This window comes from Malania oleifera, chromosome 1 (assembly GCF_029873635.1).
Source record: "Malania oleifera isolate guangnan ecotype guangnan chromosome 1, ASM2987363v1, whole genome shotgun sequence".
Lineage (NCBI taxonomy): Eukaryota > Viridiplantae > Streptophyta > Magnoliopsida > Santalales > Ximeniaceae > Malania > Malania oleifera.
In genome coordinates, this window is record NC_080417.1 from 45,972,474 (window position 1) to 45,996,888 (window position 24,415).

At 37.5% G+C, this 24,415-nt stretch overlaps 1 protein-coding gene across 1 annotated transcript; it reads right to left on the minus strand.

Annotated features, from left to right (window-relative positions):
- Positions 1 to 23,130: 23,130 nt before the first annotated feature.
- Positions 23,131 to 24,031, minus strand: LOC131160040 (RING-H2 finger protein ATL74-like). The gene has a single exon (XM_058115330.1). The coding sequence runs from the start codon at positions 24,026 to 24,028 to the stop codon at positions 23,483 to 23,485; it is 546 nt and encodes a 181-aa protein (XP_057971313.1). The 5' UTR covers positions 24,029 to 24,031; the 3' UTR covers positions 23,131 to 23,482.
- Positions 24,032 to 24,415: the final 384 nt, after the last annotated feature.

Consider the following 24,415-nt stretch of genomic DNA (forward strand, 5'->3'; position numbering starts at 1 on the left):
CTTATTTTTACATAAAAATTCGGTTGATGCGTAATAAGAGTTTTTATTTTCTTCCGTTTGGATGTGGCCAATTTACTTGATCTTTAGTGACAACATTTCATCTTATTAATGCCTTGATTGGATTAACAAGAAGAGGAGTAAGGCCTAGGGAATTAGTAAATGATGGAAGCAAGCAGACATTGACCCGTAACCCGAGTATTTGGTAAATTGTTTCAGTTAATCTGTTTAGTTTTGGTTGCGTTATTAGATTTACATTTTTGGAAAATTAATAAAATTTTAGTTTCATTTTGATAGTTTACTCAACCTTCTCTTACTTGTTTACTGTTTTCAAAATCATAAAAGACCAAAAAGATTTTCAAACCCCATTTTTCAGCAACAGGATTTCACTAAACTTGCATAAATACTTTGATACTCAGTGGTCCCTGTGGAATACAATCCTGGACTCATCCTTGATACAACTTGACACTTCTGCACTTGGAAGCATAACTCACAACGAGTCACTTCCACAACCACGTGATTCTGTCATAGTACCTTCACTAACGGTATCTCCTTGGTACACAGCTTCTGAACTTTACGGTCTAGAATCTAAATGGGTATTTCTTCATACGCCAAAGCATCCCTAATCTCTAAGGATTCGTAACTAATCACATGCGATGGAACTGACACGTACCTCTTCAACATAGATACATGAAATACATCATGGATCCTCGAAAGCGCTGGGGGTAGTGCAATCATGTAAGCCTCCGGACCCACTCGTCCTAGTACCTCGAATGGTCCGATATGCCTTGGACTCAGCTTGCCATTTTTCCCGAATCTCATCACTCCTTTCATTGGAGTGACTCTTAGAAATATCTTACCCCCAACCTCATATTCCAACTCATGATTACGAACATCCGCATAACTCTTCTGCCGACTTTGAGCTAATTTAATTCTATCCCTAATCAAAACAACATTCACAGATGCTTGCCGTATGAGTTCGGGACCCAATACCTGCTGTTCACCGACCTCATCCCAATACAGAGGAAACCAACACCTCTGAGCATACAATGCTTCGAATGGTGCCATCCCCATACTAGCCTAGAAGCTATTGTTATAGGTAAATTCCACTAATGGTAGAAACTGAATCCAACTACTGCCGAAATCTAATACACAAGCCCATAACATATCCTCCAAGATCTGTATCATCCTTTCTGATTGTCTATCAGTTTGGGGGTGGAACGTTGTACTAAAAATATGCTTCGTCCACAGCGCTTCCTGTAAACTATTCCGGAATCGAAAAGTGAACTTTCGAGTGTTGATCTAAAACAATGGACACCGGTACCCCTCATATTCTAACTATCTCCTACGCGTACAAATCTGCTAGCCTACTCAAAGAGTAGCTAACTTTCATCAGTACAAAGTAAGTAGATTTAGTCAATCTATCCACGATTACCCATATGGCATTCTGCCCATGTAGTGCTGGTGGTAATCTAGTGACAAAGTCCATGGAGATGTGCTCTCATTTTCACTCCAGGATATTCAATGGCTGCAAAGGCCCTACTAACCTTTGATGTTCAACTTTCACCTGCTGACACGTCAGACAATGCTCTAAAAATCGAGTAATCTCCCGTTTCATGCCACTACACTAGAAAGATTCGCGCAAATCTCGATTTATCTTCATACTACCTAGATGTACCATTTACAAAGAACGATGCACCTCCTCCAAGATCATCCTCTTTATCCCCACGTCATTTGGAACACACAGCTTGGTCCCAAACCTTAGCACACCTTCCTCGGAGATATTAAAATCTGTAGCTAATCCTTGTTGCACTTTATCTACAATCTCGACTAACTCCACATAATTAGCCTACGCGGCTTTAATCCTCTTAAATAATATTAGCTGGATCACCAAGCTAGCAATGAAAACCTAATGATTACCATCCACCAACTCCACGCCAAGACTTTCCAAATCCCGTCTGATATGATGTTGACTTACTACTGCAGATACTAACACATGCTCTGACTTCCAACCCAACGCATCGGTTACCACGTTAGCCTTCCTTGGGTAATAGCTAATGGTGCAATCGTAGTCCTTGATCAGTTCTAGTCACCTCCTCTGCCTCATGTTCAAATCCTTATGTGTGAAAAAGTATTTAAGGCTCTTGTGGTCCGTAAAGATCTCACACTGTTCACCGTACAAGTAGTGTCTCCATATCTTCAAAGCATATACTACTGCCACCAACTCCAAATCATGCATAGGGTAATTCTTATCGTACTCCTTGAGTTTTCAATAAGCATAAGTAATTACTTTCCCCTGTTGCATCAGCACACATCCCAAACCCTTTAGCGATGCGTCGCTATAAATCACAAAGCCACCATCCTTAGATAGGATGGTTAAAATTGGAGTAGTGACCAGTCAGTGTTTCAACTCCTGGGAACTCTGGTCGCACTCATCGGTTCAATCAAATATCACACCCTTCCTCGTTAACCATGTCAGAGGGCCAGATAACTTAGAGAATTCCTCCACGAACTACCGGTAATACCCAGCTAGTCCTAGAAAACTCCAAACATCCTACACACTCTTCAGTTTCACCCAGCCAACCATTGCTTCTATCTTACCAGAATCAACTAAGATACCACCCTTCGACACGACATGGCATATAAACAATACTTGATTCAGCTAGAACTCACATTTCTTCAGCTTAGCATACAATTTTTTCTCCCATAGAACCTGAAGTACCAACCTTAGATGGTTTACGTGCTCTTCCGAACTCTTAGAATATACTAAAATATCATTGATGAACACTACTACAAACTGATCCAGGTATTCATGGAAAACTTTGTTCATTAGGTCCATAAATATCGTCAGAGTGTTAGTCAAACCAAAAGGTATAACCAGAAACTTGCAGTGACCGTATCTGGTTCGAAAAGTAGTCTTCATAACACCTTCAGTCCTAACCTTCACTTGATGATACCCTGATCGTAGATCGATCTTCAAAAAGACTTGCGTTCCCTGCAACTGGTCGAACAGATCATCTATACGAGGCAACGGGTATCGATTCTTTACTATTTCCTTGTTGATCTCGCAGTAATCAATGCACATTTGCATCAACCCATCCTTCTTCTTCACGAACAATACTGAAGCTCCCCAGGGTGAAACACTAGGTCTGATAAAGCCCTTGTCCAATAGTTCCTGCAACTGCTTCCTTCAACTCCTTAAGTTCAACTGGAGTCATCCGGTATGGAGCTTTAGAAATCGGCACCCTACCTAGCAGCAAATCAATAGCAAACTCCACCTCACAATCAAGAGGTAGATTGGGTAAGTCTTCTGGGTATACATCCAAAAATTTGTTAACCACTCGGATATCTTCAAGCTTCAGAGCATTCCGAGGTGGTTCCTTCACACAAGCTAGGTACGCCTGACAAATGTCTAGAAGTAACCTTCTCACCTGTATAGCCAATAGAATTTTTGGCGTCGAATGCACACATGATCTTCCAAACTCATATTTCTGTTCCCCAAGAGGTCTAAATACTATTACCTTCTTACGACAATCAATCATCGCATAACTAGAGAATATTCAATCCATCCCCATTTTGACGTCAAAACCACACATGTTGTACACTACTAGGTTCCTCGATAGTAGCCTTACCTGAATAACCACTGGGCAATTTCCTAACATCCTACTATAGATCGTCACATTCCTAGTCAGTGTAGCCACAGAAAACCACTCATCCATTACTTGGGTTTCAACCCCACACAGTTTCACAAAACTAATAGATATAAAGGAATGGATTGCTCCTAAATCAAATAAAACAATAGCTCTATTCCAAAGCAATAACATGGTACCTGTCACCACATTCCCAGTGTGCTACGCATCTACTGGAGTAAGGGAGTACACCCTCACCGGAGCCGTGTTTGCTTTATAGTTTCCCTAAGGCATTTGATTACTCCCACTGTTCTGGCTCTATGTAGACATTTCGCTCCTCTGTGCCTGACAGTTTCAAGACATGTGGCCGGATTTGCCACAATTATAACAATTACCCCATAATGGTTGGCATTCACCATTGAGCCATTTACGGCACTTGACACATGGTGTGGAGGATGGATCCCCCTAAGAACTCTGTTGCTTGGTATTCTATTGATAAAGCGAACTATAGTTCTTCTTCTTCTTCCACTTTCCTTGTCAAGGACCAGTCTAAGAACCAGAAGATACTGGCCTCTTCCTCTATTCTTTTACCACCTCATCTCCCTAAAGGTAAGCCTTGACTATGGCGGCTTTATCCACTAGAACATAAAACACTCGGATCTACAACATCCCCACAAGCCTGCGGATGTCCTTCCTCAGACCCTTCTCGAATCTCCAAGCCTTCTCATACTCGTTTGAGATCAATTACGGCGTGAAACGAGATAACTTGATATATCCGGTGGCATATCTTTGCATCGTCAGGGTTCCTTATGTTAGGATCAAGAACACATCAACCTTTGCCTCATGAGTGGAAGCTGGGAAGTATCTCTCGAAAAATACTTCCTTAAAGCAGTTCTACATCATACCAGATGAACCAGCTCTCTACTTCTCAAGCAGACTCACCGTCGTCCACCATCTTTCTGCCTCTCTTGCCAGCTGGAAGGTAGAATAGAGAACCTTCTACCGGTCAGTACAGTGCAGAACTTCCAATATCTTCTCAGTCTTCTACACCCAATTCTTTGCTATTATTGGATCACTTCCTCCCATAAACGTCAGAGGGTGCATGTGGGTGAACCTCTCTATAGTACAACCCATAGTTGTAGAAGAGTGCTCATGTCTCCTAACACTCCTCCTAATCTCCCACATAACTTGCCTCATCAAACCCCGAGGCACAGAAGGAGACTCATCACTCGCAGTCCCCTTAGAACCACTATCCAAGTTGTTATCCTTGGGCTCCATTCTTAAAGTAAGATAGGAATCGATTAGAATTCCTATATTGTACACAGTTAATACAACCATTGAAAACTAATCATATAAACTACTACTTTCACGGGTTCAAGTCTGTCCTACCACACTGACACGAAACCATCAATGGTTTACAATGATTTTACTGAAATCATTATTCCAGGAAAAACACATAACACAGCCAATGAGTCCTCGTCTAGCAACAAGACAACCCTCGACCTAGTTTACCCATTTCCTACATCCTATACACTAGTATGCACACATAAATATGCCTAACCAAGTCTACAAGACCTAACAAACTGGTTTAGCTCTCATACCAAGCTGTTACGCCCCGAACTCAAATATGGGTCCCAGGTGTGATTTTAGTAACCTAACATGTCTCTTTATCAATTAAAACATACATGACACTACACTGAATAAGGTTCTGACCCCGTAGGATACACATACACCCTATACACATTAACATACATATCCATACTCATCAAATATGTAGCAGAAATGTTCTTTCTATACATACATCATACCATACCAGAGTCTATATAAAACTAGAATATACATTCCCAAAATTACAGTACATACTCCGGGTGTCTACAAAACTCAACAATGACAACCCAAATACAAATCTCGCACTTACATATGTACTAAATGCAGCTAATCGACACCCCCACTTTTGGACATTAGGATGCTAGTTTTGGCTATCCAAAGGACCTGAAAAACATTTGAATATTCAAGGTGAGATACCTTTCAGTAAAGAATAAATCAGGTTATACCAGTGTGTTGCATACGAGTGTTATTTTGGCGTAAAACATAACACAATACAATACAGTTCAATACAGTTTCAGTATTTTTCACAAATCCGTTCCAGCACATACGATACCAAATATATGGTCAGTGTCATCACACTAAGCACTCAATTACCCTGCGCTAACCAAAGTCTCACAGTGATAACGTTGCCCATATGAGCATCGGATAACTTGCGATAACTGAAGCCTTACAGCGATATCGTTGCCACTATGGTGTAACTCACACCCATCGGTGACTATCCGAAAAGAACAAGTGATATTTCACACCCTCGGATAAAGAGCCGGACACTCTCGCTCACGATAATTAGCCGAGACATGGCGTTAGCGTACGATAATTAGCTGTCCTTAGCTGATTCAGCGTTTGGTAATTAGCTACCCCTAGCTGATTTACAAAACCTAGAATAATTTTGGAACTCATGTCCCTATACTCATCAGTGTACGGTAATTAGCCACCTCTAGCTGTTTTTACAAAACCTAGAACATTTTACATACAACAGTTCATTCCACACTTATTTGGTACACAACAAATCCTATCGTTTTCAGTTCAAGAATACATGTTAATACAAATATGGGTACGACCATCTAAATACTATAGTTTTAGTAAAACATATGATTTCTCCAACAAAATAGAGATTATACCCAAAACCCTCAAATTTTTCCAAAAATTGTAACCCGAAAATCCCACATTTTCACTTGATAGATTTTCCCAAATAAGCAATCAAAACATACATACGATCATAAACTACAGGTACCGATCCCAATTTAAAAAATAAACTGATATAAATAGAATCCCCTTACCTTTTCCCGAATACTAAAATACGAACTCTACGGCTCCAAAAATACCAACCGAGTCACCAAAACCTAAACAACGAAGAACTATACTTCACTATAATTCTTATTATTACACATATTCTGAAACGAAACTAAAATTGGACCCTTACCTCAATTTTGGTTCAAAACCCAAAAATCCTCGAAACGACTTTTTGATCCACAAAAAACATAGAGATTCCTCCCTTGATCCATGCAGTAACGTCAGATAGTTGAATCAAGCGACGAACAACAAAGAATCGAAGAGAGAGAGAGAGAGAGAGAGAGAGAGAGAGAGAGAGAGAGAGAGAGAGAGAGAGAGAGAGAGAGAGAGTTTTAACATACTTAGCCATGAAGCAATGAAATATGATATTTATAGCCGCTTTGACCTGGCCAACCTCGTCGATGAGATGGTGCCTCCATTTACAAATCATCCATACATTTCGTTGACGAATCAGCTCCTTCGGTGACGAACCCTATTCCAATATTTTACAACATGTTCGGTATCTCTTTGTCGATGAGGCTCTGAATTTTGGCGACGAAGAGTATGAGGGCCTTCGTCAATGAGAACAATGGCTTTGTCGACGAAGCCGACAAAATTTACCTTTCTACCCTTTTTCATTTATTCAATCTACATAACTCGGGTCGGGTTCTTACATACTGGGTCAATTAAGGAATATGTGAAATAATTTTTTGCTTTGATGTTGGATATCTAGGACATGTTGGAGAAGGACAAGTTGTTTTATTTTCTTGAAGGGATGAAATCGTGGGTAAAAACAGAACTTCATGGGCAAAGAGTTCAAAACTTGTCTACCACACAAGCTACTACAGAACGTTTGACTAACTACGCTAGTGATAACCTTGCTTCGTCTAAAGAGTTTGGCAGAGAGGGAAACAGTGGAAATTCTTTCAAGAAAGACAAGCCCAAAAGTTGGGGAGCCAACTATAAAGCATCAACCTCAAAGGAAGCTTCGTCATCTCGAGGGTTCAACACACCTAAGGAAAAGGGTAAAATTTCATGTTACTTGTGTCGAGGCTCTCATAGAGTTTTTGAGTGCCCTCATAAAGCAACCCTTAATGCCTTATTGGCTTCAACTACAGAGCAGGTACTAGAAAGCGATGGGGAAGAGGACGATACCCCGAAGATGGGTGCAATGCAGCAAGTGAACGCATTGGAAAAGTATATGAAATCACCAAAAGTTATACAAGCAAAAAGACTGATGTTTATAGACTTTAAGATCAATGGGAAGAGTACTTGCTGTTGATTTAGGTGTAATCACAAGAGGGAGTGAATTGGGTATTTTAAAAATTCTTTGAAACTTATTTACAACTTAATCCCTATTTCTACATTTAACAAATTACTTATCAAGTTCGTGTGAGATTATCCAACATACATACATGCAATGTAAGTAATGAAGTGCATTGCAAAAATTAAAAAGATAAGGGAAGAGAGAATGCAAAGGTGATTTTACGAGGTTCAGCCAACCCGGCCTACGTTCTCGCCTTGCGCAACCCACTCAAGGATTCCACTATAATCCATGCTCCTTAAATTGGGACGGAGCTTCCCTTACATCCGTTGCTTACAAGAGGTACAACTTCCTCCTAATCCGCTGCTTACAAGAGATACAGCTCTTTCAACACACTCGATTCACAACCCAAATTGTGATTACAATACAATATGAAATCTGCAAAACACTCAACGTTGCTTCTAACAAAGCTAGTGAGTATAATTGAAATTCCTAATACATAATCATATGATGAAACTTGAAGCTCAGAATGTGTGTAACGATATAATCGTTATATGCAAGAATATGATTCACTAACTTTTCCTTTTATCAAATCTCCCAAAAATATTTATGTAATTCAATGCTTTGGAGAACTTAGGTTAAATCTTTGAATGCATAAAAAGCTTTGAAGATTTCAAAGATTTGAAACACACTTTGTCACAGTGATATTTCTCTCAAGGGTATACACATAACCTCTAGAATTTTCAATCAAGTAGATTTTGCAATATTAAAAATATAAAGTCTTTGAATGAAAAACTCAGTTGAATCAAAAATATCTAATCAATAACAAAAGCTTTTATTAAGTGGTAATTTTATCAAAATGATTTAATATATAGGCACACTCAAGATCAACCTCTTAACAAATATTCAAAAATGGATTTTGTAATGAAAAGCTCTTTGAAAAATAGATATCAAACAGCAAATCAGTTTAGATTAAGTGACTCTATGAGAATAACTATTAATGAGAAGATTGATTTACCAAAGCTCAATACCAAGTTGAAATCAAGATGTATAAATGAATTCCCTTTGATTTTCTGAGTTGATTTGCCCAAGCTTGATGAGTGTAAGTTGGAGTGCAGGCAATCGCATAGCAATATGTTCAAGACTCTTAAATCTTTTTCAAAAGTGTAATCTCTTCTCTTCTATTTGATCTTGGCCTTTTGTACTAGGGTTTAGATGTTCAATATATAGGTATCTTGCCCTTCGATAGATCTCAACCATTGGATCAAAAAATATCTCGCGAGTTCTCTTATTAAACATTAGATTTTTAAGATTTCTCGCAAGTTTAGACGACTGAGGTCAAAGGCCCAGATGACTAAAGTTCCTTAGAGCTTAGAAAAATTAACCTAGACACTGGGTTAGATGACTGAAGTCTAGGGCTCAGACGATTGAAGTGTCGGGTTTATACGACTGAAGTTTGAGTTCAGTCTTTTGAGGTGCTTCTGCTAAGTTCTGTGTTTCACCATTAATTCTTCAGGCGACTGAATGTAATTTTTGGTCTTCTGAAAAAAATTCTTCAGATGACCGAGGTTAACTTCTGTGTTCTAAAGTTGCAACTTCAGGCAATTGACCGTTGAGTTTGGTTTGCTGAAGTTACCATTTTCTGATTTTTTTTCTTTCTAGTTTAAAATTCTGCTTAGCTATCTTTCTTGGCTCTTTTATAAAACTATTTTTCAAGGTTTTAAAAATATCTCTAAGTCCATGAATGATCCCTAATGATGTTCATGAAACGCATGAGTCCTAAGGTCATTATAGGGTATAATTTTGAGCCTCAAATTAAATCATATGAAAATGTAAATACATTAGTTCTAAGTACCCATTCCCATGATGATCTTGAACTTGGTGCTTGCATCTTCATTCTTGTACTCATTGAGTTCCATGGATCTTGCCAAGATATGTATGCTTTATTCTTTATGACTTCCATGACTTGTTATCCTTCCGTGCATGCTATATATTGTTCTTGTTCACAATCTCAATGCACAATTCAAATACCAAGTGATTTGTCATTCTCAAAATTGGATTGGACTCATTGAGTCAACAATCTCCCCCTTTTTGATGATGACAAATACACAAGAAAAAATATATAATGGGTTACGCCTAACAAGGCTCCCCCTCAAATAAAGCATCAAAATTCAGCAAATGAAAATATGCTCATGTTCATACACACGTTGTTTAGCCTGATTCCAAATGAAATATGCTCATGTTCATACACACGTTTTTTATCCTGATTCCAAATGAAATATGCTCTTGTTCATACACACGTTGTTTAACCTGATTCTTCTCCTATAGTCTAATTTTTCTTCCCTTTTACACAATTAATTTTTCCAACAATTTTTGCTTTTGATTTTTATCTAGTGACGCCAACAATTTTTGCTCCTTATTTTTCTCCCCCTTTTAACATCAACAAAAAGGTATATAATAGTAATGCATGAGTGGACATAACCTTATGTTCTTCTCCTACTTGAAGTTTTAAATTTTTAAACTTGTTCAACCATCATATTTGACCAAAAAAAAATTACTTCTCCCTCTTTTGACATCAACCATCTCCCTTGCTAATGCATAAATCTGTGTTGTGGAATGTAAATTGCATTGTGAACATACACAGTGTGACAAATTTCAAAGACTTTGTGAGGATTCCAAATGTTAATTAATGTGATACCAAGTGTTTACATCTTAAAAATGCGATACCGAATGAGAATAAATGAGTTGACTATGAGATTTTTAACAAATTGTGAATGTTAAGTGACGTTGCTCCCCTAAATTATGTTATCTAATGCAATTATAGGCAACCTCTCGACTATGCATGAGGCGAAATTCATGCCAAATTTGGATAAACCTATCATCCACAAGTGGTTTCGTGAATATATCTGCCCATTGTTCATCTGTTCATACAAATTCAAGTGTCACATCTCCTTCTTGCACATGATCACGAAGAAAATGATGTCGTATTTCTATATGATTAGTTAATGAATGCAATATGAGATTCTTTGAGATGTTTATTGCACTTGTATTGTTGCATCTTATAGGGATTGTTTCATAGTTTAATCCAAAATCCCCCAGCTGTTACTTCATGTATAGCGTTTGAGTACAACAACTTCCTACCGCTACGTATTCGGCCTTGGCTGTGGAAAGAGCTACTGAATTATGCTTCTTAGAAAACTACGATACTAACGAATGTCCTAAGAAATGACAAATACCACTTGTGCTCTTCCTATCCACTTTTCTACCCACAAAATCAGCATCTGAATAGTTGATAATCTCAAAAAATGTATACTTAGGATACCATAACCCAAGTTCCACGGTTCCTATAAGGCATCTAAGTATTCGTTTAACAGCTAGAAAATGTGACTCTTTTGGTGCCGCCTAAAATCTTGCGCACAAACATACACTAAACATTATACTAGGTTTGCTGACAATCAAATATAATAAGCTACCAATTATTCCATGATAAAGCTTGACATTTACTGGTATACCTTGTTCATCTTTGTCTAATTTCAATGAAGTGCTCATAGGTTTTCCTAATATTTTTTCATCTTCCATATTAAACTTTTTGAGCAAATCTCTAATGTACTTTGATTGATTTATAAAGATTTCATGTTTTGTTTGTTTGATCTGAAGTCTTAGGAAGAAATTTAGTTCACTCATCATGCTCATCTCAAATTCCTTTTGCGTAGTATTAGCAAATTCATTAGACAATTCTTTATCGGTGGCTCCAAATATGATGTCATCTACGTATACTTGAACTAGGAGAATGTCATCTTTCTTAGACTTTATAAACAGAGTTGTATCTATCCTTCCTCTGATAAATCCATTTTCTAGTAGAAAACTACTTAGACTTTCATACCAAGCTCTAGGAGCTTGCTTTAAACCATACAAGGCTTTTGTCAGTCTATACACGTGATCTGGATTCTTATGGTTTTCAAAACCTTGGGGTTGTTCTACATAAACTTCTTTACTTATGTAGCCATTTAAAAATGAGCTTTTGACATCCATTTGATATAACTTGAAATCCTTAAAAGCTGCATATGCTAAAAGCATTCGAATGGCTTCCATTCTAGCTACAGGTGCAAAGGTTTCTTCAAAATCTATTCCTTCTTCCTGGTTATATCCTTGAGCTACTAGCCTAGCCTAATTTCTAACAACTATCCAATGTTCATCTTTCTTATTCTTATATATCCATTTTATTCCAATAATTGACTTATCCTCAAGTCTAGGAACTAATGTCCATACTTTGTTTCTCTCAAATTGATTTAACTCTTCTTACATGGACATCACCCATGATTCATCCTTAATTGCTTCATTCACATTCCTCAGTTCTTCTTGAGATAGAAGGGCAAAGTGACTAATCATATTCCTAAGTGAGGATCAAGTGGCTACTCCACGTAATGGTTCACCTATTATTTGATTAATGGGATGATTCTTTATGTACTTCCATTCTCTAGGTGGTTTATTAACCTCATTTTCAATTTGACTAGTTTCAGTGGATGGTTCCTTAATTTCATTTTTATTTTATGAATCATTCTCAATGGATAGTTTCTCAAATTCTTTGTTTATCTCAATTTCATCTTCATCAGTTCTTTTGGAGAAGGGATTTGACTCATCAAACACTACATGAATAGATTCTATAACGGTTAGTGTTCGTTTGTTGTATACTCTGTAGGTTTTACTATCTAAGACATACCCTAGGAAGATACCTTCATATGATTTCACATCAAACTTTCCTAAATGTTTATTGTTTCTAAGCACAAAACATTTATAGCCAAGGACATGAAAATATGATATATTTGGTCTATGGCTATTCTATAATTCGTACAGAGTCTTGTTGAGAGATGGTCTAATCAGAACTCTATCTATAACATAGCAGGCAATATTCACTGCCTTAGCCCAGAAATACTTAGGTAATTTATGTTAGTTAAGCATAGTTCTGGCCATTTCTTGTATAGACCTATTCTTCCTTTCAACTACACCATTCTGTTGTGGTGTTCTAGGGGCTGAAAAATTATAAGCTATTCCTAATGAATTGCAGTAGTCTTCCATGCCTTGATTTTTAAATTCTTTACAACTGTCACTTCGAATTTTAGTGATAGTATATCCCTTTTCATTTTGGATTTTCTTGCATAGGTTTATAAATTGTTCACACGCTTCATCTTTGTGACCTAAGAATAATACCCCTGTATATCTTGAAAGATCATCAACTATGACAAATGCGTATGCTTTTCCTCCTAAACTCTGAATTGGGTTTGCATCAAATAAGTCTAAGTGTAGCATTTGGAGTGGCCTAGTAGTGGATATTTCTTTCTTCTTCTTAAAGTTTGTTCTCTCTTGTTTTCCTAGTTGACAAGCCTCACAAATTTTATCTTTGACGAATTTTGTCTTAGGCAATCCTTTAACTAAGTCTCCCTTAACTAGTTTATATATTAAGTCCATGTTTGTGTTTCCTAGTCTCCTATGCCAAATCCAACTAATTTCATTCATAGTAGAGAAGCATGTCACACTCTGTAAGGTTAAGTTATCAAAACCGGTGGTATATAAGTTTTCATGACGCTCAGCAGTGAACAATATCTTATTATCAGTTTTGTGTTCAACAATGCACTTGTCATGTTCAAAAGACACTTTGTAACCTTTATCACATAGTTTACTTATACTCAATAAGTTGTGTTTTAAACCATCAACTAGTAAAACATAAACTATAATTAGTGATGAATTATTACCAACTTTACCTACACCTTTGATCCTTCCTTTAGCATTATCTCCAAAAGTGACAAATTCTTCATCCTTGGGTGTGATGGATGTGAACTTTGCTTTATCCCCAATCATGTGACGTGAACATCCGTTATCCATATACCATCTGTTTTTCGAGGAGGACGATCTTAAGCATATCTACAAGACACAATCAGATAACTACTTTTGGTATCCAGATTTTCTTGGGTCCATGGGGGTTAGTGCTAGATTCTCCTTTGACTTTCCAGACTTTCTTAATTTTGACATTTTATTTTTGAAAGGACAGTCAAATTTTATGTAACCCAACCTCTTACATTTAAAGCATGTAATATTTCTATGATAGTTCTTAGTTGGAACATATGATTTTGACTCTTTTACAAAGTATCTCATGTCAAGATGTCTTTGTTTTAGATTTTCTTTCCCATTAAAACCAACAGCTTCCTTTTCTAGGGAATTTCTTTAAGCTCTTAGGTGTTTTTCAAAATTATTTTGTCCTTCAGTAAATTTACAAATCATCTCAGACTTATCTTTCAAATTCTTCTCTAACTCATCAATTTTCAAATCTTTGTCTTTCATGAGAGATGTATGAGATTCATTTTGGCATTCAACTAAACTTGAAAGTTCTTTGACTTTATTTTTCAAATCAAAAATTTTCTTAGTTTTCTTCTCAAGCATTTTAATAGTGTACAAATATTCTTGTTTTAGTTCATCATATGAAAGCATGTCATTGTCATTTTCAGAATCACTGGAATAATAATAAGATGATGAGAATGATGATTGTACCTCAAGGTCATCATGTGCCATTAGACACAGATTGGTAATCTCATCATCACTGGTTTCAGATTCTGAACAATTTGTGTTATGAGTATCCTAACCGACTTTTAGTGTCTTCTCCTTTTTCTTGGAGGCTTTCATAAGTTTGGGGCACTCAGGCTTGATGTGTCCAACCTCTCTGCAGTTGTAGCATGTTGGTGGATCTTCCTTCTTTTTCTTCATGCATGACTCTCCTCTTTCTAATTTTGAGTTCCAGAGTTTTTTATTGAACTTCTTATTTTTCTTTAAGAACTTCCCGAACTTCTTTGTTAGCAAGGCCATGTCGTCTTCTGTATCGGTATCACTTTCTTCACTAGAGTTGTTTGACGATGCCTTAAGTGCTGTGGCTTTCTTTGCTTGCTTTGCTCATTCTTTCTCTCATTTATTGCAAGCTCATAGGTGATGAGCGATCTAATGAGTTCATCAACAAACATCTCCTTAAGATTTCTCCCTTCAGCTATTGCCATAGCTTTTGCTTCCCACACTGGAGGTAGTCCCCTAAGTATTTTCTTGATCAAATCATAAGTAGGGTAAGTTTTTCCAAGGGCATTTAAAGAATTTGTGATGTGTATGAATCTAGTGTACATGGATTGAATAGGTTCATTAGCAGTCATTCTAAATCCTTCATATTCACTAGTGAGTATGTCTATCCTACTGTCTTTTACTTCCTTAGTGCCTTCATATGTAACTTCTAATTTTTTCCAAATTTCTTTAGTAGAGGTACATGCCATTACCCTATTAAATTCATTTACATCTAATGCACAGAAATACAAGTTCATCGTAGTAGCATTTATTTGTACTAATTTCCAGTCCTCTTCAGTATACTTATCTTCAGTTTTAGGTACATTTACCTTATCAATTACTTTCATGGGAACATGATTTCCCTTAGTAACTATTTTCCATACCTTCCAATCTACATTTAGCATGTATATGCTCATCCTACCTTTCCAAAAGGTGTAATTTACACCACAAAAAATTAATGGTCTAGTAAATAAGTGTCCCTCGCCGAATGGAGTTACACCAATGTGTGCCATGTGATCTTTTTGCAAATGAACTATTAAGTCTATGTAAACCTGTTCTGATGCCAAATGTTGATTTTGGTGTAATCCCAAGAGGGGGGTCAATTAGGTATTTTAAAAATTCTTTTAAACTTATTTACCACTTAGTCGCTATTTCAAAATTTAACAAATTACTTATCAAGTTCATGTGAGATTATCCAACATACATACATGCAATGTAAGTAATGAAGTGCGTTACGAAAATTAAAAAGATAAGGGAAAAGAGAATGCAAACGTGATTTTACGAGGTTCAGCCAACTCGACCTACGTCCTCGCCTTGAGCAACCCACTCAAGGATTCCACTATAATCCCTACTCCTTAAATTGGGACGGAGCTTCCCTTACATCCAATGCTTACAAAAGGTACAATTTCCTCGTAATCCGATGCTTACAAGAGATACAACTCTCTCCTCACACCCAGTTCACATCCCGAATCATGATTACAATACAATATGAAATCTGCAAAACACTCAATGTTGCTTCTAACAAAGCTAGTGAGTACAATTGAAATTCCTAATGCATAATCATATGATGAAGCTTGAAGTTCAAAATGTATGTAACAATATAATCGTTATATGTAAGAGTATGATTCACTAACTTTCCCTTTTATCAAATCTCCCAAAAATATTTATGTAATTCAATACTTTGGAGAACTTAGGTTAAATCTTTGAATGCATAAAAAGCTTTGAAGATTTCAAAGATTTGAAATACACTTTGTCACAATGATATTTCTCTCAAGTGTATATAAATAACCTTTAGACTTTTCAAACAAGTAGGTTTTGGAATATCTAAAATATCAAGTCTTTAAATGAAAAACTCAGTTGAATCAAAAATATCTAATCAATAACAAAAGCTTTTCTTAAGTGGTAATTTTATCAAAATGATTTAATATATATGCACACTCAAGATCAACCTTTTAACAAGTATTCAAAAATGGATTTTACAATGACAAGCTCTTTGAAAAATATATATCAATCAGCAATCAGTTTAGATGAAGAGACTCAATGAGAATAACTATTAATGAGAAGATTGATTTACCAAAGCTCAATACCAAGTTGAAATTAAGATGTATAAATGAATTCCCTTTGATTTTATGAGTTGATTTGCCCAAGCTTGATGAGTATAAGTTGGATTACAGGCAATCGTATAGCAATATGTTCAAGACTCTCTAATCTTTTTCAAAAGCGTTGTTCTCTTCTCTTCTATTTGATCTTAGCTCTTCATACTAGGGTTTAGATGTTCAATATATAGGTATCTTGCCCTTAGAATAGATCCCAACCGTTGGATCAAAAAATATCTCGCGAGTTCTCTTATTAAAAATTAGATTTTTAAGATTTGTCGCAAGTTCAGAAGACTGAAGTCAAAGGCCGAAATGACTGAAGTTCCTTAGAGCTTCGAAAAGTTAACTTGGACACTTGGTCAAACAATTGAAGTTTGGGGTTCAAACGATGTTTAGATGACTGAAGTTTGAGTTCTGTCTTCTGAGGTGCTTTTGCCAGGTTCTGTGTTTCACCATTAATTCTTTAGGCGACTGAACTTAATCTTCAGTCTTCTAAAGAAATTCTTTAGACGACTGAGGTTAACTTTGGTCTTCTAAAGTTGCAACTTTAGGCGACTGACCATTGAGTTCGGTCTACTAAACTTACCATTTTTTGAATTTTTTCTTTCTAGTTTAAAATTCTGCTTAGCTCTCTTTCTAGGCTCTTTTATAAAAATATTTTCTAAGGCTTTAGAAATATCTCTAGGTCTATGAATGTCCACTAATGATGTTCATGAAATGCATGAGTCTTAAGGTCATTCTAGGGTATAATTTTGAGCCTCAAATTAAATTATATGAAAATGTAAATACATGAGTTCTAAATACCCATTCCCATGACTATCTTGAACTTGGTGCTTGCATCTTCATTCTTGTACTCTTTGAGTTCTATGGATCTTACCAAGATATGTATGCTTTATTCCTTATGGCTTCCATGACTTGTTATCCTTCCATACATGCTATATATTGTTCTTGTTCACGATCTCAATGTAAAGATCAAATACCAAGTGATTTTTCATTATCAAAATCAGATTGGACTCATAGAGTCGACACCTGCGTTATAGTGGATACTGGGGCTACCCATAATTTTGTTTCACAATTAGAAGCATGGAGACTCAACTTATCCTTGGAGAAAAAATACATAATGCATGAAAGCAGTTAATTCTATAGCCCAACCTACTCTGGGAGTAGCCAGGCAAGTGACTATGAAGCTTGGGCATGCAAATTTCACAGCGGTGCCATTGGATGACTTTCTAGTCATTTTAGGAATGGAGTTCCTAACGGGGACGAAGGCAGTGTTGATGCCTTCAGCTAGTTTGCTGTGTCTGATGGGAGATCACTCATGCATGGTGCAAGTCGTTGCAAAAAAAAGTAGACAATAGGAAGTTCCTTTCAGCTATGCAACTCAAGAAGGGATTGAGAAAATGTGAGTAGACATATCTAGCCACGGTGGTGGTAGATGAAGAAATAAGCCAAGAGCTGGTGCCTATGACCATCCAAGCAATGTTGGATAAGTACAATGAGGTGATGTTGGATAAGATGCCTCACAAATTGCCTCGACTAAGGGGTGTGGAGCATGAGATCAAGTTGTTTCCAAGCCTGCTAAAGAGCTATATCGAATGACACCTCCAGAGCTAGCGAAGTTGAGGAAACAACTTGATGAGTTGTTCAAAGCAAGATATGTTTGCCTTTCCAAAGCACCATTTAGAGCACCGATGTTGTTTCAGAAGAAACATGATGGGAGCATGCAGATGTGTGTAGACTACCGTGCACTCAACAAGGTGATAGTGTGCAACAAGTATCCTATTTTGTTGATTGTTGATTTGTTGGATCAGTTGATTCATGCCAAGTACTTCACTAAACTTGACTTGAAGTCAGACTACTATCACATAAGGATTGTTGATGGGGATGAGTCGAAGACTACTTGTGTGACGCAGTATGGGGCATATGAATTCTTGGTGATGCCTTTCGGGTTGACAACTGTGCCTGCGACCTTGATTAACTAGGTATTTCGTAAGTACCTCGACAAGTTTGTCGTGGTGTACCTAGATGATATTGTTGTCTATAGCTCCACTCCAGAGGAACATGAAGAGCATTTACGGAAGGTGTTTGATAGGTTGAGGGAGAATAGTCTGCAGTCTATATGTGAAGAAAGAAAAGTGTTCTTTTACTCAACGGAGTATCAAATTCCTTGGTCATGTGATTAAGCAAGGTCATAGTTGGATGGATATGGAGAAGGTAAAGGCGATTCAAGAATGGAAAATCCCAACAATAGTGAGGGAGTTACGTTCCTTTTTTGGCCTTGCCAACTACTATAGGAAGTTCATAGAGGGGTATATACGGAGAATGGCTCCTATGACAGAACTACTGAAGAAGGGTCATGGGTGGAATTCGACAAAGAAGTTTCAGGGAGCCTTTGATGACTTGAAGGATGCCATGAAGAGAGATTTAATACCTGCTCTTCCGAATGTCACAAAACCCTTTTAGGTATAGAAAAATGCATTAGACTTTGCCCTTGGAGTAGTCTTGTTACAGGAGGGACATTCTATTGCGTACGAGAGTTGTAGGCTAAGTAAAGCAGAGCAAAAGTGCACAGCTCAATAGAAGTAGATGCTAGAGGTGATACACTATCTCTGCGTGTGAAGGTATTACTTACTTGGGTCAAGGTTTGTGGTAAAAATAGATAACTCGGGAGTTAGCCATTTCTTCACATAGTCAAAGTTGACACCCATACAGGGCCTGTGGCAGGAATTCTTGGCAGAATTTGATTTGTCCTTTGAGCATAAAGTAAGGAGTTTGAACCAAGTTGCAAATGCACTGAGTAGGAAGGCCGAGATGGCACCCTTGCAGATGGTAGTACTCTTGACTATGAGTGTTATTACCACAACGATGCAGGAGCGCATCAAGGAGGACTTAGCCAAAGGTCCAGTTGCATAGAATCTAATAAATCTTACCGAAGAGGGGAAAACACATTAGTTCTAGATGGAATACAGATACTGATGACCCATGGTTGCTGGCTCTTTGTGCCATAAGCAAGTGATGTGAGGAAGACACTATTAAGAGAGTGTCATGATACCATGTGGGCTGGACATCCAGGATGGCAACACACTTTGGCCTTACTAAAGCAAGGATACTATAGGCTGCACATGCATGATGATGTGGTTGATTATACCCGAACTTGTCTCACTTGCCAATAAGACAAGGTGGAGTGAAGGAAGATTGCAGGGCTATTGAAGCCCCTACCAGTACCATCCAAACCGTGGGAAAGTGTCTCACTGGACTTCATCACCAACCTCCCCAGAGTAGGAGATGCAGGGTATATACTTGTGGTAATAGACATGTTTTTGAACTATGATATGTTTATTCTCGCACCAAAGTACTGTTCAGCAAAGGAGACGACACAATTATTTTTCACGAATATTGTGAAATATTGGGGGTGTCCTCCAAGACATTTTCAGTGATTGAGATTCAAGATTCACCAGTAACTTCTGGACATAACTTTTCAGAATCCTCAGTTCACAACTTGAAAATCTCTGAGTTACCATCCACAGACAAACAGACAGACGAAGAGATTCAATAGGCTATTGGAAGAGTGCTTGCACCATTTCATCAATGTCAACCAGAAGAATTGGGTGCAACTACTTGATGTGGTTTAATTCTGTTTCAATGCCCAAAAGAGCTCAACAACCAACAAGAGCCCTTTTAAGCTTGTTACAGGCTAGCAGTCGTTGTTACCTCACATAGTGGATGAGCCGTACATAATAAAGAGTCCTAGGGCATACATCTTCACCAGAGAATGAAAACATAATGCTGAGATTGCCCAAGCCTACTTGGAGAAAGCTTCTAAGCAGATGAAGAAGTGGGCAGACAGGGAGAGAAGACCGCAACACTTCAATGTAGTTGATTTGGTGCTTATTAAGCTCAATCCTGAATAGATCAGGTCATTACAAGGATGAGATAGGAGACTAATTTGCAAATATGAAGGATTAATCCCCATCTTGGCCAAATTCGGGAAGGCATCTTACAGAATCGACCCTTCGACTTGGATGAAAGTGTATCATGTGTTTCACATCAACTGCCTCAAGCCGTTCAACACCAACATCGATGATCTGAGTAGAAGTCAAACCAATAGAGCAGAGTTGAAGACAATGCAACCTGATAGACGTGAAGTTGAAGAAATCCTTGCAGATAGAAAGTTCATATCTTCAAGGAAGAAGCGGCAGAAGTTCCTAGTGAAGTGGAAAGACCTTGGTGATGAAGAAATCAGCTGGATTTATGTGGAAGATATACAACCGTTCATGGACAAAGTTAAAGTGTACCTAACGTCAAAGTCTATGAGGACGTCGACTGCATAAATGGGGGAGTGTCATGAGCCTAACTTGTTCAGGGCATTATGCTTGCCTCTGATCGCTTGTATCATGTGCTTGGGATGAGTTTCCATCATGTAAATACTAGTGTATTTTATTTTCTAGTATTTATTTTTTTGTATGCCAAATAAAGTAGTATGACTCCCCGATCACTTTGACATTTCCTAGTATCAGGATGAGAATTTCATATAAAACTCTTTAGGGGAGAGTGAATGTTTATCAATTTTGTAAAACTCATTAGCTATTGACAACGTGTTTAGCATACTTGCCTCCCTCGCTAAACACACCATGTTAATGGAAGTGTTAATGAATTGCGTTGATTCAAAGTTTACTGCTTGCTTGCCATTGCTTTTATAATTGCTAACTACTTCCATTGCTATTTGATTAAATGCTAATGAAAGTGTTTGTGGACGAATTGTAGTAAACAATAGGCTGACTAGTTAAGTAAGAGTGTTTTAGCTAGCGCGCTCGGTCCTTTCATAAAGGTGTGAAAATAGTCAGTCCCTCACACATTAGACCAATGTTACACACACACACACACACACACACACACCAGTCACTCAAAAGCACAACAATGATTAACATACTAAAAAAATTAAAGAAAATAATATTTTTGAAATTAGGCAAAGGATTTGGTTTTATTAAAATATATTAATATTAATGAAAAATTGGAGGTTAGCGGACGACCACTCCCCTTGGCGTTGGATCCACTCTTGGCCCCTACAACCATATGATTGGGTAAAATTAAAAAAGGCAGTGCCTTTAAATGATATATATATATAGGATTACATGCAAGTATGAACAATATTCGTGAACGAGTGCTGAAAAAACCCTCCCCAGAATAAATTAATGAAAATTAACCCATTAGAAATAGGCTCAGCTTTGGCTTACAGTAGCAGTAAAAGAAGAAGAAGAAGAATGCAACTTGTCACGCTCCAATAAAGACTCTAATAAAGACTTTGAACACTTGAAAGCTTCTTCTTGGACTTTTTCACTGTTTTACACATGCCCTAAATTTTTGTTGCTGTCGATTATGAGACATTGCTGCTGTGGCACATTCCCATCACGAGACCCCACTGTTCTCCCTCAATCCTTACTTTGATGAATTACGTGGGGTATGTTACTACTTGCATGCATTTGAGTAAACATATGTTGACAGTGTTATAAGTTTTATTATTTTAATAACTAAAGCTTCAAATCTTATAGAAATGGAGATTATATTAGGAATTATCATAACTATAATTGCTATGCTAATATGTTGGTATTATTTAAAATTAAAAAATAAAATAAGATTGAAAAAGTTGAAATGAAGACTAAATTAGGCATTATAAGAATCATAAACGCTATCTTATTATATTGATCTTATTTAAATTTAAAAAGTAAAATAAGATTAAAATAGGAAGGAGAAACGATGAGGCTACTTGAAAGTAGTGTGCTGAGTAAGCAAGAAGTGTAAAGAAACAAGAACCAATATGTAGGGCACTCATACCTTACTCCTACAACCACCATAGCCACCGCTGCAACCATCACCTAAACAACCTGATTGCCTAGCCCTCGTCCCTTGACCTCACATCACTCGCTATTTACGGGCATGGTCTTGCTTTTTTCTTATCTTCACCATCCAATGATCGCAAACAATGATATCTTCTTCTATGTAGCCGGTGGCTGCAAGGTTCCAATGAAACTCTTAAACAAAGCACAAAGGTGCTCTTGTCATCGTCACTCTCCAATGTAAATAGGGTGACCAACAAGGGATGCTCACACCTATGAGAAGGGTAGAGCAAAACAAGTTCAGCGAGGGTGAGAGGGGAGAGTATTCTTTTCATTTTTTGTTATTCGAGACTAGTGGATGGGGGAGGACCAGTCAACCTTATATTCGCATGAATGGGCCAAGCTCTTATTCCTTGGTTGATCAATTTATTATCAAATTAAATTAATAAATAAATAAAAATAAATAAATATTTTAAACCATTAGAACCTTCCTCATTTTATAGTATATATTAAGAAATTAGGACAAAATAACCTCTTTAAAATTTGATAAAAAACTCATAAGCATTTTCTAAATTTGTAAAAGCTTCACAAACTTTTCTTAAGAATGATAAAAAGCACGTGCTGTTAAGATTTTAAAAAAAAATATGTATCTCCTTAGAGATTTCACAATGAAATATGTACCTTCCTTGTTATTGCAAAGAGATAAAGATCTGTATTTTTTTTTTATCAAATTCTATAAAAAGTCAGTGTCTCTCTCCAAAAATTAAAGGGCTTAGCTAAAAAAATAAAAGTCCCCGAATGGCAAACGAAAAAGAAAGAAATAAAAAAAACAACAACAATAAGAACAAAGCATTCGATGAGATGAACTATGGATTACTAAATTACAGTTCAGTGGCAATTGTAAACAGAAGACACCCGCAAAATTATATAATTGCCACCCACTTAAAGAAGGCTAGAGTGGAGCATAATTCTCCCCTTCCTCGCAGAAAAGAACCATAAACCATCCCCTGCCTTCTGCATACATAATGCTCACGGTTGCCTCATCAACCAGCCCAAAAATTTCCCAATCTAAAAATACAAACTGAAAAATTTAAAAAGCCAGTAATATATTTTATGATTACTAATTGTATATTCTTTTTCTGAATGATAATATAATACTTGATTATACATACATAACGCGGAGTACCCATTTTACAGGTAACCCGGCAGGTGCGCACCAAACCCGAACTGGAGAATCAACACGTACGGACTCTCATTCCCGCCGCCGGCGGCGCTACAAGCGCCCCTCGCCGGTTCTTCCTTTTTTATCGTTCGCTTCCTGCAATTAGGGCAACGGGACGACCGCGACGGCAGCCACTGGTCGATGCAGTCCTTGTGGAACGTGTGCTTGCAGTTGGGCAGCACCCTCACGACGTCGCCTCTCGCGAACTCGGTCAAGCATATGGTGCAGCTCTCCGGATCCGCCGGCGGCGAGCCAAATGGCGACGGATGATCCGATGCATAGGCCACGACGGAGATGGCCGCGAGATCCTCGCATTCGGCGGGTTGTTTGAGCGGTGACGCCGCTGCGGTGGAATCTGATCGGTGAGTCGACCGCCGGAAGCATCCGAGCATGGAATTGAGGAAGAAAGCGATCAACCTCATCGTCTTCAAAGAGAGAGAGAGCTTCTTCAAGCCACAGGTCGCTGCGAGGCGATGAACATGACGAAGCTTCTCGTTGTGGAAAATTTCTTCCATTTATTGCCCAGCAAAGTTTTGTGGATTTAATTGCCACTGGGGTTTAAGTAAATTATCCATCAAGTCCTTTGAGAAGCACAGGGGTCAGTAGACCGTTAGATATCGACACTCGATGCGTTGGAGTGTGATTGGGTGAACCGTGACCGTCGGATCACATCAAGGCTTGTAGAAGGAAGTTGAGAGTTAGTCGAGATCGTTACGACGGTGTCTATTCTTGGAACGTTGTGCGTTCGTCTAATTCATCCAAAATAATAATCATTTTGAAAATAAATAAACATTACAAATAGTTTTACTACAAAAATTTTAAAAATAATTATATAAATATAATTTTAGAGTCATCCTTCATTATTTCATACTTTGAAATTACTTTATAATCAATTTTTTTAT